General features: G+C 44.8%; 1 protein-coding gene across 3 annotated transcripts in view; it reads right to left on the bottom strand.

Annotated features, from left to right (window-relative positions):
• Nucleotides 1–4,365: 4,365 nt before the first annotated feature.
• LOC127586941 (ADP-ribose glycohydrolase MACROD1-like) overlaps nucleotides 4,366–24,141 on the bottom strand; it is a 734,082-nt gene continuing 714,306 nt past the window's right edge. For all 3 annotated transcript variants that reach the window (XM_052044972.1, XM_052044974.1, XM_052044973.1), the window contains 2 exons: nucleotides 22,966–23,061; nucleotides 4,366–5,758 (listed from right to left, as the gene is read on the bottom strand). In XM_052044972.1, coding sequence (XP_051900932.1) covers nucleotides 5,748–5,758; nucleotides 22,966–23,061 — 107 coding nt within the window. In that variant the 3' untranslated portion in view covers nucleotides 4,366–5,747. The remainder of the gene's footprint in view (nucleotides 5,759–22,965; nucleotides 23,062–24,141) is intronic.

Raw genomic sequence — 24,141 nt, 5'->3', positions numbered from 1 at the left:
TCATCTCCAAAGTAACACATGGTTGACAACGCTGTCTCCTGCTCTGAGAACTGAATTCAAGCCCATGGTCGACTGATGTGAACAAACTGGATGAAATATATTGGTACCTAATGAATCCACTTACTTATTGTTGTAGTTCATGACTTGCAGCTTAGAAGCCGAATCATACACAGGACCCAAGGTGGCTGTTGCAATAAATGGCAAAATCACAGTGGTAACTAATGCTGTCCCTATCCTGAAAGTGCGTGACAGGACAGTGCAAAGGGAACTTTGCTCTGTGTCGAACCTGTGCTCTGCCCTGGGAGCATGTGACAGGACAGGATAGAGGGAGCTTTACTTTGTGTCTAACCTGTGGTGTCCCTGCCCCAGGAATGTGTGACGGGACAGCATAGAGGGAGCTTTATTCTGCATCTAAATCATACTGTACCTGCCCTGGGAGTATTTAATGAGACAATGTAGAGGGTAACCCTACAACCTGTAAACTTCATACCAAGTGCATTATTACTCCTCACTGCTTCCTGATTTATTTTACCTGCTCTCCTAAATGTCCAGCCTTGGTGATGTACTGCTCTGTAGATCTTGGCTTTTCATCCTGGATCTTCAACCAATAAGAAATTCTTCCATTGTAATTAGAGTGCAGCTTACATAAACAATATAACAATGACCAAGTGCAACGTGCCAAGCCTTGGTCCATATGCAAGGACTGATGCACACATCAGTTCCTGCTGTACTCTTTCGGGAGGACTCAGGCTAAGACTGCTACTGCAGTCCCTGGGGATGTTCAGGAAGGAAACATCTGAACAAACTCCAGCAAATCAAACAGCAACCTAAAGTAATGGAATTAATTTAAAAAATCCTTAAGTTTGAAAGATTTCAGCTGGCCGCCACTTAAAATTGCATCATGGACCAAAGAAGGGAGAGTAACCAATAAACCAGGAGTACCAAATACAAAATGAGGAAGGCCATACCTTAACCCACCTGGTCAAGACTTAGTCCATGGTTTTCATCTCCTCCTCCAGATTGGATTGAAGTAATTTACCTTAAGATCCTATCTCTGCCTTTTCCCCTCAAAGGTGAAATATTCACATTTCTCCCTTTCTCTTGTGATACTAGGGCTCCAGTGAATTTACTCTGAGCTAGATTCCACCTCTCACATGGCCAAAGTCATCAGCCTCGGTCCTGCTATATATGCTCACAGTTCTTATTTATTGCCTGCTTTATCTGTTCAAAGCCATGTATGTTGTCTGCTATGTCAAGTATGTTTTTGATAGTCTTATTGCCCTGGGAAAAGTGGACCATTTCCCATATCTTGGGAACAACTACTCAGTAAAAACAGAGCTTGATGATGAAATTAACCAATCCTATCAATGCAGCGGCAGTCCTTTGGTTGAATGAGGAAAAGTGTACTTGAAGATCAAGACCACAGGTCTGGCACAAAACTCATGTTCTGTTAGGCAGCAGTGATCCCTGCCTCCTTGTATGCTTCTGAGACCTGGGCAACCTATGGCAAACATCTCGAGGTACTGGAGAAAACAATGATGCTATCTCTGCAAATCTTTCAAATTCACTGGAAGGATAAGCAAAACAATGTCATAATCCTCTCCCCAGCCAATGTCCCCAGCACTGAAGCCCGAGTTATTCTCAGTTGTCTACACTGGGCAAGCCACACCGTTCACAGACCCAACACCAGACTCACAAAACAAACATGCTATTCCAAGCTCTGTTGTGGGAGGATATTATCTTTCTTAAAACATCCTCACCAACTCTGAGGAACCTCTGACACATGACATCTCAAAGAGGAGAAGCAGCATTCAGGATGGTACTGAGTACCTCGAGGTCATGTATCAGGAGCACACAGAAGCTGCCCGCCACATCAGCCTTGGCCTTCCTCATTTGTGGAAGATTCCACAGTTCCCACCTTGGCCTCATCAGTACCTCAGACCCTGCAAAATTGGAGGGGAAGCAAGTCACTGAAAATCAATAAGAACAGAAAATGCTGGAAATACTCAGCAAGTCAGGCTGCATCTGTGGGAAAAGAAAGATAGCTAGGGTTCAGGTCAAAGAGCCTTCAACTTTCTGATGCGGCCTGACCTGCTGAGTATTTCCAGCATCGTTATTATGGAAGCAAATCATCCTTGATCTCGAGGAACTCCCTGAGAAGAAGGGACTCTTATTGCAACATGGTTTCCTAATATCACAACAGCCTCCGAGTTCAGACAGTTATTCTAATATGGGTGTTGAGTCCTGGGTCTTCCCAAATACTTGTGCCTATAACCATTTCTTGATTAACTGCCAGTCTGTTCTGTGTTGACAAGAATGAATGGTGCTCAGCTTTGCCCTGCTCCTAAATCTTTGTCATTTAAATGATTCTTTATAACTGCCTCAATGTTCTATCTCTGCTTTTTTTGGGGTGTAGTCTCCCTCTCCTGTACCATCCCTTTTACCCAGAGAATATTCACACTGATACCAAGCACCTTCCCACATTTTGTTCACCTCAATGAACACGAGCAGATATTACCATGCACCACTATCTCTGAATTTTGAAGCAATCTCACACGTGGCCTACTAAGCCGTTCTGTAATTTATCAGTGTCAGTTACTCCGCAAGGACCATTAGTGGCTCTCATCCAAACCCCCTCAGGAACCCTTCTTGACTTCTCCTTAGTGTTCACTGCTCTAACTCCAGATTAACAACTCACCATCCTTCAGGTATTGTCCTTGTGGCTGTTCATACTCCTGGGATGAGCCCCTACCATTATAGTCTCCTTGAGGTGTTCAGTTTTCACATTTATCTCTGCTCTCCCTCTTGATCTTACCAGTTGAGTCTTCTTCCTTCTGTTTTATTATCTGGTATCCCTTAGTTCCCGTAATGTTTTGAACAGCTTCATGGACTTTTGTGCCTCTGTTGAGTAATATTGTGTTTAGTAGTCTGGGTTTAATAGTCTGCAAGCAAATTTTACAATAGTGGGATAAGGTGAAAAGAACGTAAGAATTAGAAGCAGAAGTGGATCATTAGTCCTTCGAGCCTGCATCATCATTTAACAAGATCATGACTGAACCTCTACCTCAACACCACATTCCTGCCTAATCCCCATTTACCTTGATTCCTTCGCTACCTGGTATCTGTGGGACTCTTGTTATGAGTGTTATTAATGACTGAACTTCCACAGTCCTTCAGGGTATGAAATTCCAAAGATTCACCAGCCTCTCAATGAAGATATTTCTTATCACCTTACTCCTAAATGGCCTATTCCTTACTTAGAGACTGAGTCCTAGTTCTAACACCATAGCTCAGGGAAATGTCTTCTTTGCATTTACTGTGCAGGAACATTGTACGTTTAATGAGGCCACCTCTCATTCGTCTCTGCAACTGTCAATCAGTAACCCTGCAGATCTGAGCACAGAAATAAAGACTGCAGAGCTCTGAGATGCAGAGGTGTCTAGGTGCATGGTGTAAGTGGCACTGCAAGTAATGAGGAAAGATAAGAGAACGAAATTGTTTATTGTTAGGGAAATTGATTACTAAAGTAGGGAGGTTACGTTTTAGTTATATAGGGCATCGGTGAGACCACATCTGAAGAACTGTGTTCAGTATTGGTCTCCTTATTTAAGAAGGATATTAACATGTGAGAAGTAGTTAAGGGAAGGTTTACCAGACAACTAGCTGGATTGGGCGGGTTATCATGAGAAAAGTTTGGAAAAACTAGTATCTGCTGGAGTTTTGACAAGTGACAGGGGATTTGATTGAAACATTTAAGAATCCTGGGTGTTCCTGATGGGGAGATGTGGAGAGGTTATTCCCTTTTTTGGGAGGATCTGGAACTAGGGGCTCACCCATTTAAGACGGGTGCGGTGAAATGTTTTTCTCAGAGGGTTGCGAGCCTTTGGAGCTCTCTTCCTCAAAGGGTAGTGGTAGTTTTAAGTCAGAGGTAGATATCGGTAGGTGCAAATGTGGAGTTGAACTTACAATCGGATTAGTCATGGTCATATTAAATAACTTGAAGGGCTAAGTGGTCCACTCCTGCTCCTAATTCATAAAAGACAATTGCCCTGACGTAAAAGGCAATCATGGAATGTGAGTGAGAGGCTTGGTCAAGAGGCTGGATTGGAAACTAGCTTAAAATACACAGAAAAGGGGAGGCATTTTTCAACGTTCTTGCTTATCTCAGATGGCGCAGTGGCTGTTAACCATAAAAGCACTGAACACCCCATCACATTCATGAAAATCAAAGCCTATGAATAATAACTCAGGGCCTCAGTCTGATGTATACAACTAATTCCTTCTAGGCCCATGATGTATGAGCAAATGGGAAGAAAGTCCTTTAAAGAGAAATATGTAAACAAATATAAAGGTTCATATGAATCACTTTATCAATGCAGAATCAAACCATCAGCTACAATGACATCAAAATCAAATAACAATCAAAGCACAAAAGCTGCGTTCAGACCAAGAAGAAGGATATCAAACAGATTTGTCTTTAATTGGGACAAAGGTCTGAGCATTCGTTGAAAAGTAAAAGAGAAAACTGCAGATGCTGGAGATCTGAAATAAAAACAGAAAATGCTGGAGATATCCAAAGAGAAAGAAAAGGATTAACATTTCAGATCAATGACCTTTCAACAGAATCTGAAACACTAACTCTGTTCTCTCTCACCACACATGCCACCTGGCCTGTTGGGTATTTCCAGCATTGTCTGTTATCAAGGGAGGGGAGGCAATGAAACGGGTTTGGGGGATTCTCTCAATTTGTCAGTGAGTAAGTGTCATGAAGGTTAGATCTCAAACAGCAGCCAGCCTCCATCTCTCTGTCCATTGTGATGGTGATCTTTACCGTTTAACTACCAGCCAGCATTGATGGGGACTGTCCTTCCCCAAATTATGTAACAGAACGGGCCATTACACAGAGGATGATGGACACAGTAAATGTTCACATCTATATTCTCTTACCTCACAGGAAGAGGCCAATGAGTCTATGCTGGCTCTGAGATCAATCCCACCAATCCCATTCCCCCCACGTACTTCCCAGTAACATATTTCCTTTAACATTCCATCAACTCCACACTAATTCTCCCACTCTCCCTCCCATGTGCACCAGGGGTAATTTACAGGGACCAATTAACCAATCTGCATGTTCTTGGATGTGGGAGGAAACCCTGGCGGTCACAGGAAGAATGTGCGAACTCCACACATTCAACATCAGAAGTCAGGATTGAACCCAAGTCACTGGAGCTGTGAGGCAGCAGCACTACCCGTCAGCCTGTGTAGTTACATGGAGAATAATGGGTCAGTGGGAGGGAATTTATAATTGGGAAAGAGCTACAGAGGAAACAACGGATAAGTAGCTTGTGATTTTTAAGAAAACTGCTGATAGTGGGAGTCACATTAACTATAATCTTTGCCAAGATGGGTGGGGTTGGAGAAATGTAAATGGACAGAAAAGCCAGATTCAGAATATGGAAAGACATCAAGGAGTAACATAGAGAATTTAAAAACATTGTAATCACCCCTTTAGACATTTCCTGCTATCAGTGTATGATTTCAATAGTGAGTGTGCTTCATAACCCAGAATTTATAGCTGATATAATTTTCATGCAGCATAAATCTTCCGCTTGTAAATCAGAAATCGGTAGAGAGGAATTAAAATGGAAGCCATGAGGAATATATCTCGTGCTGTGTCCTCAGTTCCAGTTTTCTTCTTATAATGAGGGCTTCATCCTTCACTGACGCTGTTCTTAAAGCCAGCTCTGTCACTTGGCACCTAATCCATCAAAGACACAAGCTAAATGTTAATGAATGTAGGGTGTGTTGGCAATTGGGAATGGGCAGGGTAGGTTAATCTAACTGCACTGGCTTCTTTTCCTGTTCCCCATTTTTCAAAGCGATATTATTGTGCTAATGTAAAGATGCAACATTTTTCACACTCTAGCCGATGGCGACAGTGTCAAACACATCCAGGCCTGGCTGGATGCAAGACTGAGCTTACGCATATATTTTCAGGACAAATACACATCACTCCAACCCTGAGGACTGACCCTTTCACTACATCAGTGGCTTATTTCCTCCCGCGCATGTTCGAACAGCTGCGTTAGGGACACGGAAAAGAGTCAGTGAAGATGGTGGATCAAAAAGAGGAGGGCACTGGGATCAGCGTGGAGCGAAACACTCCTCTGAGGCAAGCTTCATTCTGTGATTATGCCTTAAATTAACCAACTCAATGTTAACAAAATGGAAGCGTTTTCCTCTTAGAGAGACACAGCACGGAAACAGGCCCTTCAGCCCACTGGGTCCACCCCGACCATCAACCGAGGCCCTTCAGCCCATGATGCTGACCATGATGTCAATGCAAACTAATCCCATCTGGTCCGTATCCCTCCATTTCCTGCCTGTTGATGTGCCTGTTTAAATGCCTCTTAACCATTGCTAACCACCACCTCCCCAGCAGCGCATTCCAGGAACCTACCATTCTCTGTGTAAAAAACTTTCTTTGCAAATCTCCTTTAAACTTTCCCCCTCTCACCTTAAAGCTATGCCCTCTAGTATTTGACATTTCCACCATGGGAAAAATATTCTATCGCCCCTATCTATGCCTCTCATAATTTTATAAACTTCTATTACGTTTCCCCTCAGTTTCTGATGCTCCAGAGAAAACAATTCAGCTTTGTCCACCCTCTCCTTATAGTTAATACTCTCTAATCCAAGCAACATCCTGGTGAACCTCCTCTGCACCCTCTCCAAAGTCTCCACATACTTCCTGTAATGGGGCAACCAGAACTGCAAGAACTCATGTTTTTCTGGATCTGAAACTTCCCATAATCTTTTACAGAATCCTACTTTTGAAACACGACTCAGTTCCTTTCCAGTGTTTCAGACACTCACTAATGGGAAACCTGGTTGAGCTATTAACTATCTCCCTCCCTCCCTCACCACCCCCCCCCCCCACTCCCCCCGCTGATCTGTAAAGTCTAACTTGTTTAGAATACAAAGGAGCACATCCTTAGCCACTCAAAGCCCTGCCTTTGCGGCTCCATACAGACCCCTATACCAGTTTCAAATTCCTACCATCTAAATACCTTGTCTCACACTACCTCAGGATCACCTGCAGATCTATGTCACTTGATGTCCTATTCCTTAAATCCCATTAACCATGATCCACCATAGGTCACTCTTCTCTTGGTCCTATCCCTTAATTCTACCTTGCTCAGTGCACAGTTTGGACCTAGAGGTACTATGTCTTTCTAATAGAAAGCAACTTTGTTTTTATGGCATTTTACATTCAGCCTCCTGAAATGAAGCAGAATTGAAGCAATCTCTTGTCCCTCTTAAGAAACCAAAATCTGTTCAGCATTGAAAGTTGCATCGCAGGGCTCCATGATCAATGTGGTTCAGATCACAGTGTTAAGATTAACACTGGCGCCACTTTAGTGCTGCTGGAAATGGAAGAAAGCTTGAATGATTAACATTACATCATAGTACTTCATGCAGAATCTTTCATAACATCAGGATGCCAAAGGTGCTTTTGAGGCAATTGATTACTTTTAAGGTGTAGTTGCTGTTGTAATATAGGAAACACTACAGCCAATTTGCACACAGCAAGCTCCCACAATTTCATGACAAGATGATCTGCTTTATTGGTTGGGGATAATTATTGGCCAGGACTCTGCCCTCTCAATCATTACAGCACAGGAGGACACTCAGCTCGACGAGTACCTGCTGGTTCTGTGATATATTTTATTCATTTTTGGGGATGTCCGCAGAATGCTGAGAGTGCTGCTCAGAAACCTTCCTGAACTGCTAAAGGTCCGGTGAAGGTGCTCCCAAGGAAGGAGGGAAAGGAGTTCTGGGATTTAGACCCAGGGACAATGAAGGAGTGGGGATATGTTTCCAGGTTAGGATGGTGAGCAACTTGGAGAGGAACCTGCAGGTGGTGGTGTAACCCTGCGCCTGCTGCCCTTGTCCTTCCTGGTGGTAGAGGTTGCGGGTTTGGGAGTTGTGTTGGAGTAGCCTGGGCAAATGATTGTAGTACATTTTATATCAAACTAGTCAGTCCTATTCCCCCACTCTTTTCCCACATCCCCACAAATTACTTTCCCTCAGTGCCTTTTTGAAAATCCTGATTGATTCTGGTTCTACCAATTCGTACAGACAGTGAGTTCCATACCACATCCATTCTATGCTTAAAGTAGGTTTCTACTCATATTGTCCCTGCAGCCTTTGCCTTACATTCTGTGGGAGTTTGCTGTGTCCCCTGAATTTTGAACCACTAAAGCTTTTCTCTATATAGTCTATCCAAATATCAAATCTCTTCACCTCCATCTTCGATCCAAGGAGAACAAACCCAGCTTCTCCAGTCTATCTAATGGTTGAAATCCAACATCTTTGGAACCATTCTAGTAAACTTCTTTGGCACTCTTGCTTGGACCTTCACATCCTTCTATAGGTGAGGGGTCCAATTGTGGCCTAACTTGCATTTTATACAGGTTCAGCATAAACTTGTCGTTTTCGTATTCAGTGCCTGTTTTTATAAATCCAAGCTGGGCTTTACTCCATATTTCCAAGGAAGCCACTGAGGCCTATCAAGTCTATGGCAACTCACAGAGAAATCCTAATTCCCCACTAATTTTCCCTGTATCCTATTCTCTCCACAGTCCCATCAACTCCTCCCAGATGGAATTACACAGGATCTAGCAGAGGTTGATTGGGTGAGCCTGTTTTAAGGGAAAGGAATGAAGTGCAAGTGGGAGGCTTTTCACCAAAGATTCTTGAAGATTTCTACATATGTACAGTGGAGAGCATTCTGACTGGTTGCATCACCGCCTGGTATAGAGGCTCCAATGTGCAGGATCGAAAGAGGCTGCAGAGGGTTGTAGACTCAGCCAGCTCTATCATGGGCACAACCCTCCCCACCATCGAGGACATCTTCAAGAGGTGGTGCCTCAAGGATCCTCACCAGCCGGGACATGCCCTCTTCTCATTACTACCATCAGGGAGGAGGTACAGGAGCCTGAAGACACACACTCAATGTTTTAGGAACAGTTTCTTCCCCTCCACCATCAGATTTCTGAAAGGTTCATGAACCTATAAACATGACCTCACTATTCCACTTTTGCACTATTTACGTATTTTTTTGTAACTTATAGTAATTTCTATGTCTTGCACTGTACTGCTGCCACAAAACAACAAATTTCACAACATATGTCAGTGATAATAAACCTAATTCTGATTCTGAAGAGTGTAATATCAAGAGTCCAGGAGCAGCATGTTCCTGTTAGGGTGAAGGTGAATCTGATGAGTTTAGGGAACCTTGGCTGATAAGAGATATTGAGGCTCTGGTCAAGAAAAAGGAAGCATACATTGTGTTTAGGAGGTCAGGGACAAGTGAGTCCCTTGATACTATAAAAAGATTAAGAATACTTTTAAGAGGGAAATCAGGAGGGCAAAGAAATGGTTTGAGATGGATCTGGCAGTTAAGGTTAAGGAAAATCCCAAGTGGTTCTGTAGTTATACTAAGAGTAAAAGGGTGGCTAGGGAGAGAGTAGGTTCCCTTAGAGATCAGCAGGGCTGCCTACATCTTGAGCTGCAGGAGATGGCTGGGATTTTTAATGAATATTTCTCCTCAGTATTTACTGAGGACAAAATCATGCTTGCTCATTAGATGAGGGAAACAACTAGAGATGTTTTGGAGAGCATTCATATTACCAGGGAGGTGGTATTTGCAGTCACAGTGCATTAAGGTGGATAAATACCCAGGGCTTGACCAAGTGCAGCCTTGGATTTTGTGGGAGGCTAGAGGAGAAATTGCGGAGGCCCTTGAGGAGATATTTGCTTCATCGTTAGCCACTGGTGAAGCTCCTAGACAGGAAGGTGGCTAATGTTGCTCTGTTGTTTAAGAAGGGTAGCAAGGACAAGCCAGGGAATTACAGGCTGGTCAGCCTGACATCAGTAGTGGGCAAGTTACTGGAGGGAATTCTGAGGGACAGGATCCACCAGCACTTGGATAGACATTGTCTGATTAGGAGGAGTCAGCATGGCTTTGTGCGTGGAATGTCGTGCTTGATTAACCTTTTGGAGTTTTGTGAAGAGGTAACCAAAAAGATCGATGTGGTTAGGGCAGTGGATGGTGTCTATTTGGCACTTAGCTAGGCCTTCGACAAGATCACATGTGGTAGGCTGGTCTGGAAGGTTAGGTCCCATGGAATCCAGGGAGAGCTAGTTAGGTGGATTCAAAATTGGCTCATAGGTAGGAAGTAGAGGTCACCCTGTTTTTGTCATCCTGTTGCAGAGAAGATGTGGTTAAACTGGAAGGAGTCCAGAAAAGATTTACAAGGATATTGCCAGGACTAGAGGGCCTGAGTTATAGGGAGAGGTTGGCCAGGCTAGGTCTTTATTCCTTAGAGCATAGAAGAATGAGGGATGACCTTATAGAGGCTTATAAAATCATGAGGGCAATAGATAAGGTGGATGGTAGCAGTCTTTTCCCCAGGGTAGGAGAGTCCAAAACTAGGGGGCATAGATTTAGGGTGAGGGGGGGAAAGACTTAAAAGGGACCTGAGGGGCAACTTTTTCATGAGATGGTGGTGAGTATATGGAGCAAGCTGTCACAGGAAGTGGCTGAGACAGGTACAATGTTATCATTTAAGAAGCACTTGCATAGGTACATGCAGCAATGGGGCTTGAAGGGATATGGGCTGAACGCAGGAAATTGAGACGTTGGGTGGGCACTGTGGCCAGCATGGACTTGCTGGGCCAAAGCGCCTGTATCTGTACTTTATGACTCTATTCTACCACTCACCTACAGATAGGGTGAATTTGTTGTAGCCAATTAACCTACTAACTTGCACACCTTTGGGAAGGAAGTGGAGCACCCGGGGGAAATCCATGTGGTCACAGGGAGAATGTACAAACTCCTCTCAGGCAGCACCCAAGATTAGGATTGCACCCAGACCTCTGGAGCTGTAAGACAGCAGCTTTCTTAGCTGTGTTGCCCACAAATATGTCCTGTCCTTTTAAAGATCAATGCATATAGTATTCATGTGATCTTTTGCTGCTGACAGGGGCTTTGGTTTACCATCTTATTCGAAAGACAGCCGATGCTCCCCAGCATTCCACTGGGGGTGTCAGCCTGGACTCTAGGTGCTGGAGTGGGACTTGAACACTGAGGAGAGGCATGACTGGCAGATCACAGACAAAAGGAAGAGGACACAGTAACCCTGAAAGAATAAATCTTACTTCTGGGCTTGAAGATTTGATGCTGCAGTGGAAACAAGGTGGGGCCGGCACCAGGCAGCTTCCAGTGGAACACAAACAGGATATAAATTTCAAAAGCTGGACTTGGGGGAAAAACACAAGGTCAGCAGTTTCTGCTCATCAAATGCACAATGCTGAACCTGAACTCCTCTGCAAAATGCAGCAACAATTCCAAAACTGATGACTGAAAGTGTGAGGGAGCGAAATCAACATCCGTGTGGATACAGCCATTAACCCCATCTGTCTCACATTGTGTATGTCCTCATTTCCTTACAACATTGGAGGCCATTCACTTAGCTCACAGTAATCCCATCAGTTCCATTCCCCATGTTATTTCCCTGTAACCTATTCTCTTTCACATGCCCATCAAATCCCTGCTAATTATCCTGCAATAAAGAGTATTTTACAGTAGGTCTGTGGGATGTGGGAGGAAACTGGAGCACACAGGGTAAGTCCGTGGGGCCAGAGAGAACATGGCCCAAGGTCAGGTGTGAACCCAGGTCACTGGAGCTGTGAGGCAGCAGCACTAACTCTTCTTCTCACTGCTGGGACCACTAATGTCTCTCGACCTATAACTCCTGTCAGCATTCAGAATGCAGATTTCACTGTCAGCTTCAAATAAAGTCCTCTTGACAGACCATTAGGACAACAGAAAGAGACAGTGGGAAAGAAACGTTAAGCTCCTGGACTTGTATCCAGAGGCCTTGCCCAACGATGCAGAGACTGGAGCTACCATCCCACCATGGCAGCTGGGCACTCCTGGGACACTCTGGTCAGGCCAGTGTAAAAGTCCTGTCAGGTAAACAAATTATCTTTCATCTCTCTCTCGCCCTCGCACTATTTCACCACCTTCATTAACACTTCACATCCTCCTGATTTTCACCCCAGACCTCCTGATATGCCCCCCTCAAGCTGTGATCCCCCGAAGCCTGTCCTGATCTCCTGTCCAAAAGACACCATCGCTGTCCTGCAACATCATAGGGAGATACAGCACGGAAACAGGCCCCATGGCCAACAGTCTGTGCGACCATCAACCACCCACTTACACTAATCCTACGTTAGTCCTATTGCTTATTTGCCCCACATTCCCATCAACTGCCTCCAGATTCTACCACTCACCTCCACACCAGGGGGAATTTACAGCAGCCAATTAACCTACCAACCCGCATGTTTTTGTGATATGGGAGGAAACTGGAGCACCCACGTGGTCACAGGGAAAACGTGCAAACTCCACACAGGCAGCACCCGAGGTCAGAACTGAACCCCAGTCTCTGGGACTGAGACGCAGCAGCTCCACTCGCTACGTCACTCTGACGATGTCTCACGCTTCATCACCCCTAAACCATTCAGCATCGCCTGACTTGGGCTTACCGTGCTCTCACCCTGTCTCCCCACTCCTTTCCTCCAGTGCTGGGCTCCAATCACTCTCCCACTGACCTCCCTTCATTGGCCTTGGGACAGAGTTCCAGGAGATACATGTTCAGACTTGGTTGCAGCATTGTGTGGGTGGGAGTTGAGGCAACAACCAAATTGGCTGCTTGCTGCTGTGCTGTTCTACCCACCCAGTGCTCTCTTATAGCAATAAACACAAAAATCATTTTTTAAGGGTCCCTGACGAAGGCACAGCACTTATAAAGGGGTCCTGTGGAGTTGACATCCATCACATATAGGGACTTTGATCAGGAGGCATTCATTTCAAATGCATTCGCTCTTGTTGAAATGCTGATGATATCGTTGGAGCAAGGGAGGCTCGTACGATGAGCAATCAGGCTGCAGATGCATTCATGTTGTTATGTAATTACTATATTTGAAAGATCATGCGACTGAGCGCAAATCAATTTCAGCCTGAATTAAATTTACTTAAATATCATTCCTGGCTGATGGGAATTGATTGTCCATTAACTAGGCTTTAAAACATGAATGGTATTCTTTACGATTTGCAATCGACTTGAAATGAAAGGACGCAATGCTGCCGTTCAGTGGAGAGAGAAGTCAGGATTACTCATTACTGGGACAAGCTATGTCACCATTTACTATGATCGGGAAAAAGGAGCCTCAAATAAAAGGCGAGAATAAAAGACAATTCATCTCGCACTTTGAACACAGTACAAGAGGGGGATGCTCTGGTGGAGGATCAACGACCTGAAACTCTAACTCTGCTTCTCTTTCCGCAGATGCTGCCTGACCTGCTGAGTGATTCCAGCATTTTGTGCTTCTGTTTTCCGTCATAGTACAATGTGCTGAACATATCGATATCAGCTGAGATACAGGATTTGGAGGTATTAATATCAAAGTAGGGGAAAGAGCAATGTTGGGGGTGGCGCTGTGAAGATAGAGGACGAGTGATGGGAAATCCAAGACAGCAAGAAAGAATAATCTCACAGTCTCCTAAAGATGTGTTTGTTGTACCTTCCACAGCTTGTTGCCACAGTGCCTCTCCATACAAGGAACATTCTTCACTCAAGATCCTTTAAAGCACCTCATATCCCACCTGGGTAGTCTGGAACTTTAATGGTATGAACACTGAATTTTGCAATTTCAGGCAACCCTCACATCTGTTGTTTCTTCCCCCCCCCCCCCTACCCAATCCCCCTCTGGTCCCCCTTATTTTTGTCCCCTTTCCCCTCCAGTCCCCCATCACCCATTTTCTTCCCTTCTCCCTTCTGATTCCATCAATCCACTCCCCACACATCTCACCCAGCAGCTCTCCACCCCGCACGCCCCCTGTCTGATTCTGGTTCGTCTGCCTTTCACCTCTCCCTCAATGATTCCCATTATCACCTTCCTTACCTATCAGACTGTAGCACTGGTAGCCTTTGTGTTCCTGCTTATCGCCCTCTTAGCTGTCTCCAGCTTCACCCCCCTCTCCTCCCCCACTCCATCTGCCTCTTTTGTATTGTTTGTTTCCACCTATCATCCACCTCTCCCCCTCCCCCACTTGGTCGACCTGCCCGTCAGCCTTCACCCCACCTCAGTCCACCAATCACCTCTGGCCTTCTCACATTTCCCCCTCTCCTCTTTATACTGGCCATCTCCCCCCTCCACTCTTAGTCCTGATGCAGGATTTCGGCCTGAAATGTCGACAATCCCTCCACGCCCCCCCCACCCCACCCCATCCACAGATGTTGTTCGACCTGCTGAGGTCCTCCGGCAGGATGTTTGTTCCAGATCCCAGGATCTGCAGTCTCTTGTGTCTCCATCCCTGAAAAGAAACTCAGCTGCAGAGGTCCATATGTGTAACCAGGAGGACGGTGCTGAGACAGATAACTTGGACAATTCCATGCCTGATCAGTTCCAAAGTGGTGAAGAGCTCACTTCAGCATGGCACAAGGGAATGCAGTACCAAGGTGGATGATGAAACCCTACCGAACACATCCCTGTAGTTTAAGAAGAGTGATGAAGGAGCATGGACGGAGGTAAGGACAGCATAAATAATGAGAGAGAAATCATTTGCAATTATTGTGGTTCTGCAGCTTGAAAAGCCCCGTTATTAATGCAGCTAATCCCTGTGAAATGTAGGCTATTTTTATTAGTTAAAGCAGAGCTCACAGTGGGGAATATCCACAATAAAACCTTCCATTCCCTTCCTTCTGGGTATGTAATATTTAGCAAAGACATACAGCTTGGAATAATTTGGTTGTAAATTATTCAGCACTCTCTCTGATTGTAACAACTGATGAGGGAAGACAAGAACAGCTTTCTGCGATAAGATTCACCCTTTAAGATGCTATTTTGTATGATTTGCAAAGCTTTAAGGTTTTAGCCAAAACACTTTACATGTCTGTGGCTTTCTGTTTTTAAGTGGCAAAACAGAATCACCAATGCAAGTGACATACCAAAGCCAGCTTAACAATGTTAGGGGCAACCACTGAAGGGGGTGAGCCACAGTGGTCAGTGGGTGGTCTCACTCAGAGACAGTGAGCAGACAGCACTGGGGAATGGGGTGCAATGGGATGGAGTGGTTGTGTGGGAAACAAGAGGGGAAGGAAAAGAGAATGGGCTTACTGGGAAGGAGGTGAGTGAAGGGGGAGGAAGCTCGGAAGGATGGGGTCCAAAGGAGTTGGGAGACTGAGGGAGGCAGTTAAGGAAAGGGATCAGAGGTAGGAAGGGGATCAATGTTTGGGAGGGGAGCTGAGGAAAAGAGTGTGTGCAAGATATGTATCTGTGTGCATGGTAAATGGTGGTCAGAGTGTGCGTGTGTATGTGCATGTGTGTGAACTGAACCCAGTCTCCTATTGTCTTGGAACTCCTTACCACTGACCAAGACACTGCTCTGTCAAGACCATATGGTACCTGGTGCAATGGCCACCCCACAATAAAATAAATTATGCACAGGCAACTTCCACTCCTCAATGTAAGTGAGTCATCCTCATTGTTGAAAGACTGCCCAGGAAGGAAAACTTAAACAGTTTTAAAAATCAGAGGATCCTGTGCAGGTGAACTGCAGGAAGGGAGTCAAGAGGAAGGCTCCAGAAAATGCACTTCAAGCAAGACATGAAGGTGATTGAAATTGACCCAAACTTGGGAGGCCTTAGCAGGAAAGGGGTGTTTCCTTCCCATTAACAGAACTCAAAGTCACAATGAGATGTAATTACATTAGAAGTGTGACCAAAGGAAGCAGGTTTGTCAGCACAGTAGCCCCTAATGCCTTTGATAGCAATAACCACTAGGGCAGGACCTGCAAATGTAGCATCAGACTGCTAGACAAAATATACACCTGTCAGCAAGAACTGCTTCAACATCCACTGTTGCCCTCTGAAGATCTATGTCAACAAAAAAGAAATGGAAAGGCATTGCTGAAAATCTAGCTGCAGTTCTGATGTCCAACTGAATGGAAGTGTATTGTGAGCCCAATTTATGATCTCACACTTACCCAATCTGTCCACTTCCACCAATGTGAAATCCATAGATTTCACACCAAAGGGATCGTTCCACATTCTGATTGATCCATTCATTAAAAATGTCATGTGTCTGATTCATCAGCTTACACATGTCGATGATCTGAACCTTTAAGATAGGATGGCAGAAAATGCAGCTCTCCCACTATAAGAATCTGCTGCAAATTGAAATCCAATTTTACAACTCGCAGTTGGCTAAAGGATGTAAAGTTTAATTGAAGGAAAACCCAACAGAGGCCTGAAGATAATAACAATGTTTGTCTGCCGAGAGAGAACGTTTCCACTTTGGAGCAAGTGCAAAACCATAGGTCATAAATAGAAGGTAGTCACTAATAAACCTAGTTGGGAATTCAGAAGAAACCTCTTAACCCAGACAGTGAAATATTGTGGAAGGCAAGCAGGTAGTTGAAGCCAAATAGTAGAGGCACATTTAAGGGGTACAAAAACAAAGAAAATAGGAGCAGGAGTCAGCCAATCATCTCCTCGGGTCCACTCCGCCATTCAATAAGATCGTGGCTGATCCAACCTTAGCTTCATCATCACCTTCCTGTTCTCTCTCCATACCTCTCGATTCCCCTGCACTTCAAATGTCTGTCAATCTCAAACTTGAATATATTCAATGACTCTTGGGGATGGAAAAATCCATCCTTTGTAAAGAGAAATTCCTCCTCATCTCTATCTTAACTGTGCAACCCCTCAGTCTGAATGTATAGCCCTTCATTGTAAATAACCCCACGAGGGGAATCATCCAGCTGGATAAGTACATAGGCTGGAGGGGAATAGAGGGATGTTATGATGTAGGACATAAAGAAAGGTGAGCAGCTGAGCAGAAACTCCAGATGAGTTGAATGGGATCTTTCTGTGCTGTAAATTGTAAGTAATGAGTAAGACTTTGTAAGTGTCATTTTGACAATTTTGGTCAACAAGCTAGCACAGACATCTCTGTACTCTCCACCCTCCAAATTAAAACATCCTCGTCCTCTGGTTCTGGTTCTGAAGAAGGGTCCTTGACTGGAAATGCCGACTCGAATTCTCTCCCCATAGATGCTGCCTAACTTGCTGAGTGCTTCCAGCATTCTCTGTTTCTCTTTAGGATTCTATATAAATTCTTCCCCTTCCACCAATACAGCTGCAGTGAATCTAGCAAGCAGGACAATTCCAGGGCAAGGCAGCCATCAGTCAATCTTCAAAGAAGCAAAAATTCAAACCTTCTGTTTGTCTACTCATCAGAGGCACAAATCAACTCAAAATTAACAGTTAGAAAAACAAAACAGATGCAGAGGAATAAAGCCGTCATGATACGCAACCATCTGATGTACTGCATGTCCCACCGCACTATTTAAACATCTGTTTTACCTGAGCAACTTGTGAGACAGTGCGAGTGATTGCAAATTAAACTTCATAGAGACAGCACTTAATATGGTGTATGTTTAGTTGACTCAGCCTGTTGATGTTTAAATTAAACCATCTCCTTCATAACGTCCTAAAAATGCTGTTGTTTGAAAGAAAACCCCTCCCCTGCCTCGCCCCTTCCTAGTTAACTAACTCCCTCCAACCATCTGCTTGACTATGGTGCTCTCTGTGCTTTCTTCTGGGTGATGGAGCCTTCAGTTTTCTGTACACGCTGACACTCTCCCCAAACTCCTTCATCTTCCCCTACCTCTCCACCGTCAAACTGTGCCGATGGCAGCATATTCCCACAGTTCACCTTGTGTTCCTGCTTTCCATGTTGCAGTTGATGTATAAGTGAGCTGTTGAATCTGCAGCACTGCAATTCCCCAATCGGCAATATGCGATAGCTTCAGTCTGATGTTCCAGTTGGGCTAGCAGTATGATCACATAATTTGTCTCGCGTGAGTTGCCACTTTTAATTCCCTACCCTCCTGAAGCACCGTTGGTTGTTGGTATCTTGTTCACAAGTGCTGGGTGTGTGCATGAGTGACATCCTCATGGGTGAAGCCCCTCAAAATCAGGGTGCTATCAGCGGTCGAGGAATAATGCTGCCCCAGCCTCTGCACTTCTCACTGGATAGAGGTCTGTGGCACCAATTGCAGCCATTGCTCCTTCTCACTGAGTCAAGCAATGCTGAGGCCAATTGTTGGACGTAGACACACACAGATGCTGGAATCTGAAGCTACAAACAATCTGCTGGAGGAACTCAGCGGGTTGAGTAGTATCTGCGGGAGGAAAGGAATTGTCAACGTTTTGGGTCGAAACCCTGTATCAAGACTCAAGTGTTGGAGGTAAAGCTCCAGAAATGTATTGCTTCTTATCCCAGTGCTTGGTGTATTCACTGCATGGAGATACTGGAGGGAGCTCCAACAACTGCTGCATTTCCCCATTGAAGAAAGATATTTCGGCCCATGAGGTCACAGGGCAATTCCATTCCTCACTAATTTTTCCTGTAATCTATTCTCCGAACATTCCCATCAACTCCTGCCAGATTCCACCACTCACCCACATGCTGATTAACCCTCCAACCCGCATCTCCCAGGCATGTGAGAGGAAATCAAAGCACCAAGAGGAAACCCACAAGGTCACAGAAAGAACGTGCGAACTGCACACAAACAGCAGTAGCGGCCACGACTGAACCCCTGACAGTGCTTGGAACAGGAAGGAGCTATTCAGCCCCTTGAGCTGGACTCTGCATTAAATTGGAGGAAAAGTAGCCAGAAGTGACACCCCCGCCACCAAACCCACACTAGATGGGGCTCTTTTCTTGCCGGTGCCACATTACAGCAACCTCCTCCCACAGCTGATATGGAAACACAAGAGACTGCAGATGCTGGAACCTGGAGCAACACAAAGGCACTGGAGGAACTCAGCGGGTCAGGAACATCTGTGGAGGGAAATGGACAGTCGATGTTCTGGGTTGAGTCCTTTCCTTTCCAGATGAAGTGTCTTGACCCGAAACGTCGACTCTTCATTTCCCTGACCTGACCTGCTGAGTTTGACCTGCAGCTCGTTTTTAACAACACTGATATTCCTGGATTTGCTCGCCTTACACCTCGCTATTGTGTAGATGTTGTTTCGGAAACCAGGGTGAGGGAGCAGGGTGAACATTGACGTTCCTGGTTTTGCTCCTGACGCAGATTGTCATGTGGCTGCTGACCGAACCACTGACCCTTGTCTCTCAGGTCCACTCCGACTCTGAGGGCAGCCCAGTGGAGCTACAAGTTGTGGAGCTGTCTCATAGCACCAGCGACTTGGGTTCAACGAGTGCTACAGATGTTGGCACCATTAATGATGCCTTGGGCTGGATGGTCCTTCGCTGGGCTGCGGACAGCACATTGGCTCAGCTGGTAGAGCTGATGCCTCACATCTCCAGTGACCCAGGTTCAATCCTGACCTCAGGTACTGACTGTGTGGCGTTTACATGTTCTCCCTGCAAACTCATGGGTTTCCTACAGGTTCTCCAGTTTCCTCCCTGAACTGAAGGAGGTGCTGGTTGTTAGGTGGATTGTCCCTCATGTAGATTGGTAGTAGATGGGGTGGGGGGGGGGTAGAGGGGGGTGTTAATGGGCACGTGTGAGAGAGGGTATAAGTGGGGGAATGGGATTGATGGAAATGTTCTGAGAACCGGCGCAGACTCAATGGGCCGAATGACCAACTCTTTTGTAAGGAAATATAAAAACCCTCAGCCCCTTCTCTACAACCCATTGTCATCTGCTCAAGTCTCTAACCTAATGGAATTTCTCTAAAACTGCATCCATGAAGAATATCTGCTCTTCACTGGAACAATAAACATGGAGCTTTCAGGTTGACCAAAGGAAGCATTGAATAGTCGAGGTGCCACCTTCTGACTGCTTGCTCAGGTGGATGAAAGAGAACCCCCAGTTGCCTTTTCATAAAGAGTGCAGGACTGGGCCAATAGATAACCCTCAGTTAACACCACAGACACTAGATACCTGGCCATTATCACTTAGGTTTTTGTGGGACCTTGCTGTGCACAATTTCCTACTACTTCTCTCAGGGTCAGGGATGATGTCTCCACTACATTTTTGAGTGGAAATGCCTGTGGATGAATTCTTTTAATTTGCTTGCCAGTGCCCACACAGTCTTGACAGGGCGAGGGCTTGGTCCAAAGGCATGAGGATAGCCACATGAACACAAACACATCCTCTTCCTCATTCCCCTCCATTCTTTTAAATATCTCTGTCAGATCTCCATGCAATCTTCCCTGTTCCAGGAGAACAACCCTCCCGTTCCAGGAGAACAACCCCAGCTTCAGAATGTACACATAACTGAATTCTGTCATTCTTGAATCATTTTGGTAAATCTCTTCTGCATCCTCTCCAAAGCCTTTCCATCTTTCCAAATGTTGGCAGCCAGGACTGGACACAACCAGACTCCATTTGTGGACCAATCTGTATTTTATGAAGGTTCATCGTGATTTTGAAAAGCTAAAAGCCTTGAGATGCTGGAAATCAGAAATAAGAAGAGAAGGTGCTGAAAATACTCAGCAGGTCAGTCAGCATATGTGGAGGAAGAAACAGAGTCAATATTTCAGGCCACTTCATGACCCCACATGAGGAGGACCTTTAGAAAGGAAAGCAATGGTCCTTGTGTAAATCGTTGGAGAACTCCACTGTACACTTCTCTCCAGTCTGAATGTTGTCAATTTTCTATCCATTCTGCTGCAGCCTGTTTTACTCCAAGGCCTTCAATGCAACCTATACAGGATCGCTCTGATCATTTAATGAATGAATGTCAGTTCAGGTGCTATAGCTAGTCTGATTTTGTTATTGGGGCTACAAGGGCTCCCCCTCTTAACAGCTGAATCTAAAACAGGTGAGGACAGCGTTGGACTTGACTGCAATGCTCTTTATGGTTTAACAACCCACTGAGATAAAGTAACTCAGCAGAGGCCACACTGATATGTTAAGAATGGGCACCTGGGTACAAGATTAACGAGGACTGGCTGCTTCTGGGACAGCTCTGCAGTTCCTTCAGGGGAAAAGCATCAGTAATATGTTTTGAAGGTGCCTATTTGTGGGCTTCAGACAGTGTGAACTTTTACACAGCCTCTCTTATTTCTCAGTACAAAATTGCTCCCAAATGCATGTTTTTAGACTGTGCAACACACAAAGCAATTTAAAGTGCTGGGCTCCAGGAAATCATGCTGGGCCGAGGTCAGGACCAGTCTCTCCGTCCCAACGGGCAGAAGGTGCGCAGTCACCTGTGGGAAGAGTCAGGACACAGCGCAGATGGTTTCTCATCAGGGCTCCAGCTTTCCAGCAGAAGGCAGCTGTTATTTAAAGAGGGGGGGAGGGGATAATATTAGTCTAACCCTTTTACCTTTACATTTATTTCAGTGGGGTATAAAACTAGTACTGCACCCAACCCTGTCAGTTTCTCAAACAGCGTTAAGCTGACCTTCCACCATTAGCCTGCAGCCACACAGCCCACGATTTGCTATTGCCCATTCCCTGTATCTGCTGCCACTAGGGACACACAGAAAGCATATTCTCAAAGGCTGAGAACAACCTAAGCAGCAAGGCCTGACCACCTGACCTCATTAGATGTGTTGGGTGTATATTTTGATATAACACTTGGTTTTGGATCAAGTTGCAAAGTCCTTTATCCAGATCAGGATGATTTACTTCTGATCACCCCATGTATCCTCCATCATATCTTAATCAATATTTAATGTTCCATTCTCAAATAGATCAATAGTGTGTTTGACATTGTTACAGTTACAGCAATGGTTTGATCAGGTTAGGTATGGAAAATGTTACAAATACTGAGGCTCCGGTGGGGCTCAGATTGTCCGTGGTCTAATTACATGAAGGAGAAAGGAGTACAAGCTTTCTCTATTGGATTTAGATGGTGGGACAGGATTTGTCTGGAGCACAAGCCCCAATACAGATCTGTTGGGCTGAATGGCCTGTTTGTGCACAGTGCCTTTGTGTGATTTAATGTGCCTTTATTATGGCACCACCACCAAGATTTCATATTTCAAAGAAGGATATATAAACAGGAAAAAAATTATAATTCAGTCCTATGTCCCTCTTGCTTTCACAAGTTTGTCCATTCCTCTATTATCAGATCACTTGGCTTGTCTTTCACTGAGTTCTGAAGGCACTGATTATTTCTGAGGTATGGTTCTTCTGAATGCAAGATTAACCCAAGTGTTATTGGGTTTTAAGGTTTAACATTTATTACCTTGTTTATTGTAAGGTTACATGTTTACTGATCAGTTTTATTCCCACAGTTATGAGGTAGCATTTATGATAGAAAACTACTATCAATAAAGCACCTTTCACAAACTCATGATATGCCAAGGCACTGCACAGACAACTAATTACTTCTGAAGTGTCAATCTTGCGTTCCAGGCATATGCAGTGTATACACAATAAGGTTCTGCAAACAGCAAAGTGATAACTAATCAGTTTTGGGCTGTCGTTGAAGGAGAAAAGTTGACCAAAACATTGTAAGGATTTCCCTGTTCTTTAAGAACTGACGGGATAGTGTAGAGGGAGATTTACTCTGTACCTAACCTATATTGCCCCTGGAGAAGATTTAGCAATGTTATCAGGAGCAATCTGTTCAGTATTTAACCCATGCTGCAAATAAAATAAAAGCAGAAAATGCTGTAAATACTCAGCAGGTCGGGCAGCATTTGAGAAGAAAGCGTGAAAAGTTTGCATTTCAGTTCAATGATCTATCAGCAGAAGCATGTTGTATCTAACCTGGAAGTCTCTTCTGGGAGAGTATCATGGGAGTTTTAATAAAGAATCTGGAGTGAACCTTGAAGAAAATAGTTGACTTGTCACCACAACAACATTATCTCAATAAAGAGAAAGAAAGGATATTCACAAACCTTGGCCGTTCCCGAGTTTCAGTGTATTCTCGGTTTGCTTTTCATCTTTATCAGCAGACTTGGATTTTTCCTTTGGAGACCCAGGAGAAACAGCATCTAGAGATAAATAAAAATCATACAGCAAAATGATTGTTCAGCTCATGTGGGGAGAAAGCTTCCCACTTCGCCCCCCCACACTCTCCCCCTCCATTATTTCTCTTTCAGTCAAGAGGCTGTTTAAGACACTATCAGTCACTTGGGCTGGTCATTGCCACTGGCTTTGGACACAGACCCCTGTCACACTTGCAAAAACTGTGTGGGCAAATGGGTCAGGTATGTTGCATTGTCATAAACCAGGATCCAAGTCCAGCTCTCAGTCTGGGTCAGTTGGTCATAGTTAAATTAGCAGTGGGAGAGGGGTCCATATTTGGTCTGTGTATCCCATAGTGGGGGGGGGGGGGGGAAGAGCTGGATTCCTGCTCCACAAAAATATCAGGAGGGGATGGTATCAGACTTGCCAATGATGCTCCTCCATGCTGAATGGCTTGACAGTATGTTTCAGATTGTTCCAAATATCAGAACAGTGAAATAAATTCCCACCATAGTCAGAAGGGACAGGAAAACCAGGCACCCCAGGCTCCATTCAGAGTTACTGTCCCATTCAAATCCCCACCCTTTCACAAATCTCTACACTCATGTTGGTAGAACCATGGGATGGTGTGACACAGAATCTGACCATTCAGCCCAGTTGAGGCCTCACCAGCTCTTCGAAAGACGCATTGAATTAATCCCACATTAGACTTTAACCTTCTCTCATTCCTTATTTTGCCCTCTCTCCCTCCACCCTCATTAAACCAATTAATCTTCTCCATTTCCATTCCAAATCTGCCCCTTCCATTCTCTTTTTAATTTCACCCTCTCTTGTCTTGTGTCTGACTCAGGGTTCACTGGGCAAAACTGATGGATTGCTGGGGTAAAGGGGAGAATTATCAATCAGGATTGAGGGTGTTCAGTTTCCCTTCCTCCCAGCAAAAGGTAGGATGGAGGTTACATTCTATATTACAAAGCCATAGACCAGTCTTATGATTTGAGACATGTTCAAATCCCACGACTGCAACTGGGAAATTTAAATTCAGTAAATTAAATTGGAATAAAGATCACAATAAACCCCTCTAGTTCATTAATGTCCTTTACGGC

Source organism: Pristis pectinata, chromosome 38 (assembly GCF_009764475.1).
Source record: "Pristis pectinata isolate sPriPec2 chromosome 38, sPriPec2.1.pri, whole genome shotgun sequence".
In the NCBI taxonomy this organism is placed as follows: Eukaryota; Metazoa; Chordata; class Chondrichthyes; order Rhinopristiformes; family Pristidae; genus Pristis; species Pristis pectinata.
The sequence above is the reverse complement of the archived record's forward strand: the minus strand, read 5'-3'. Positions and strand labels throughout refer to the sequence as shown.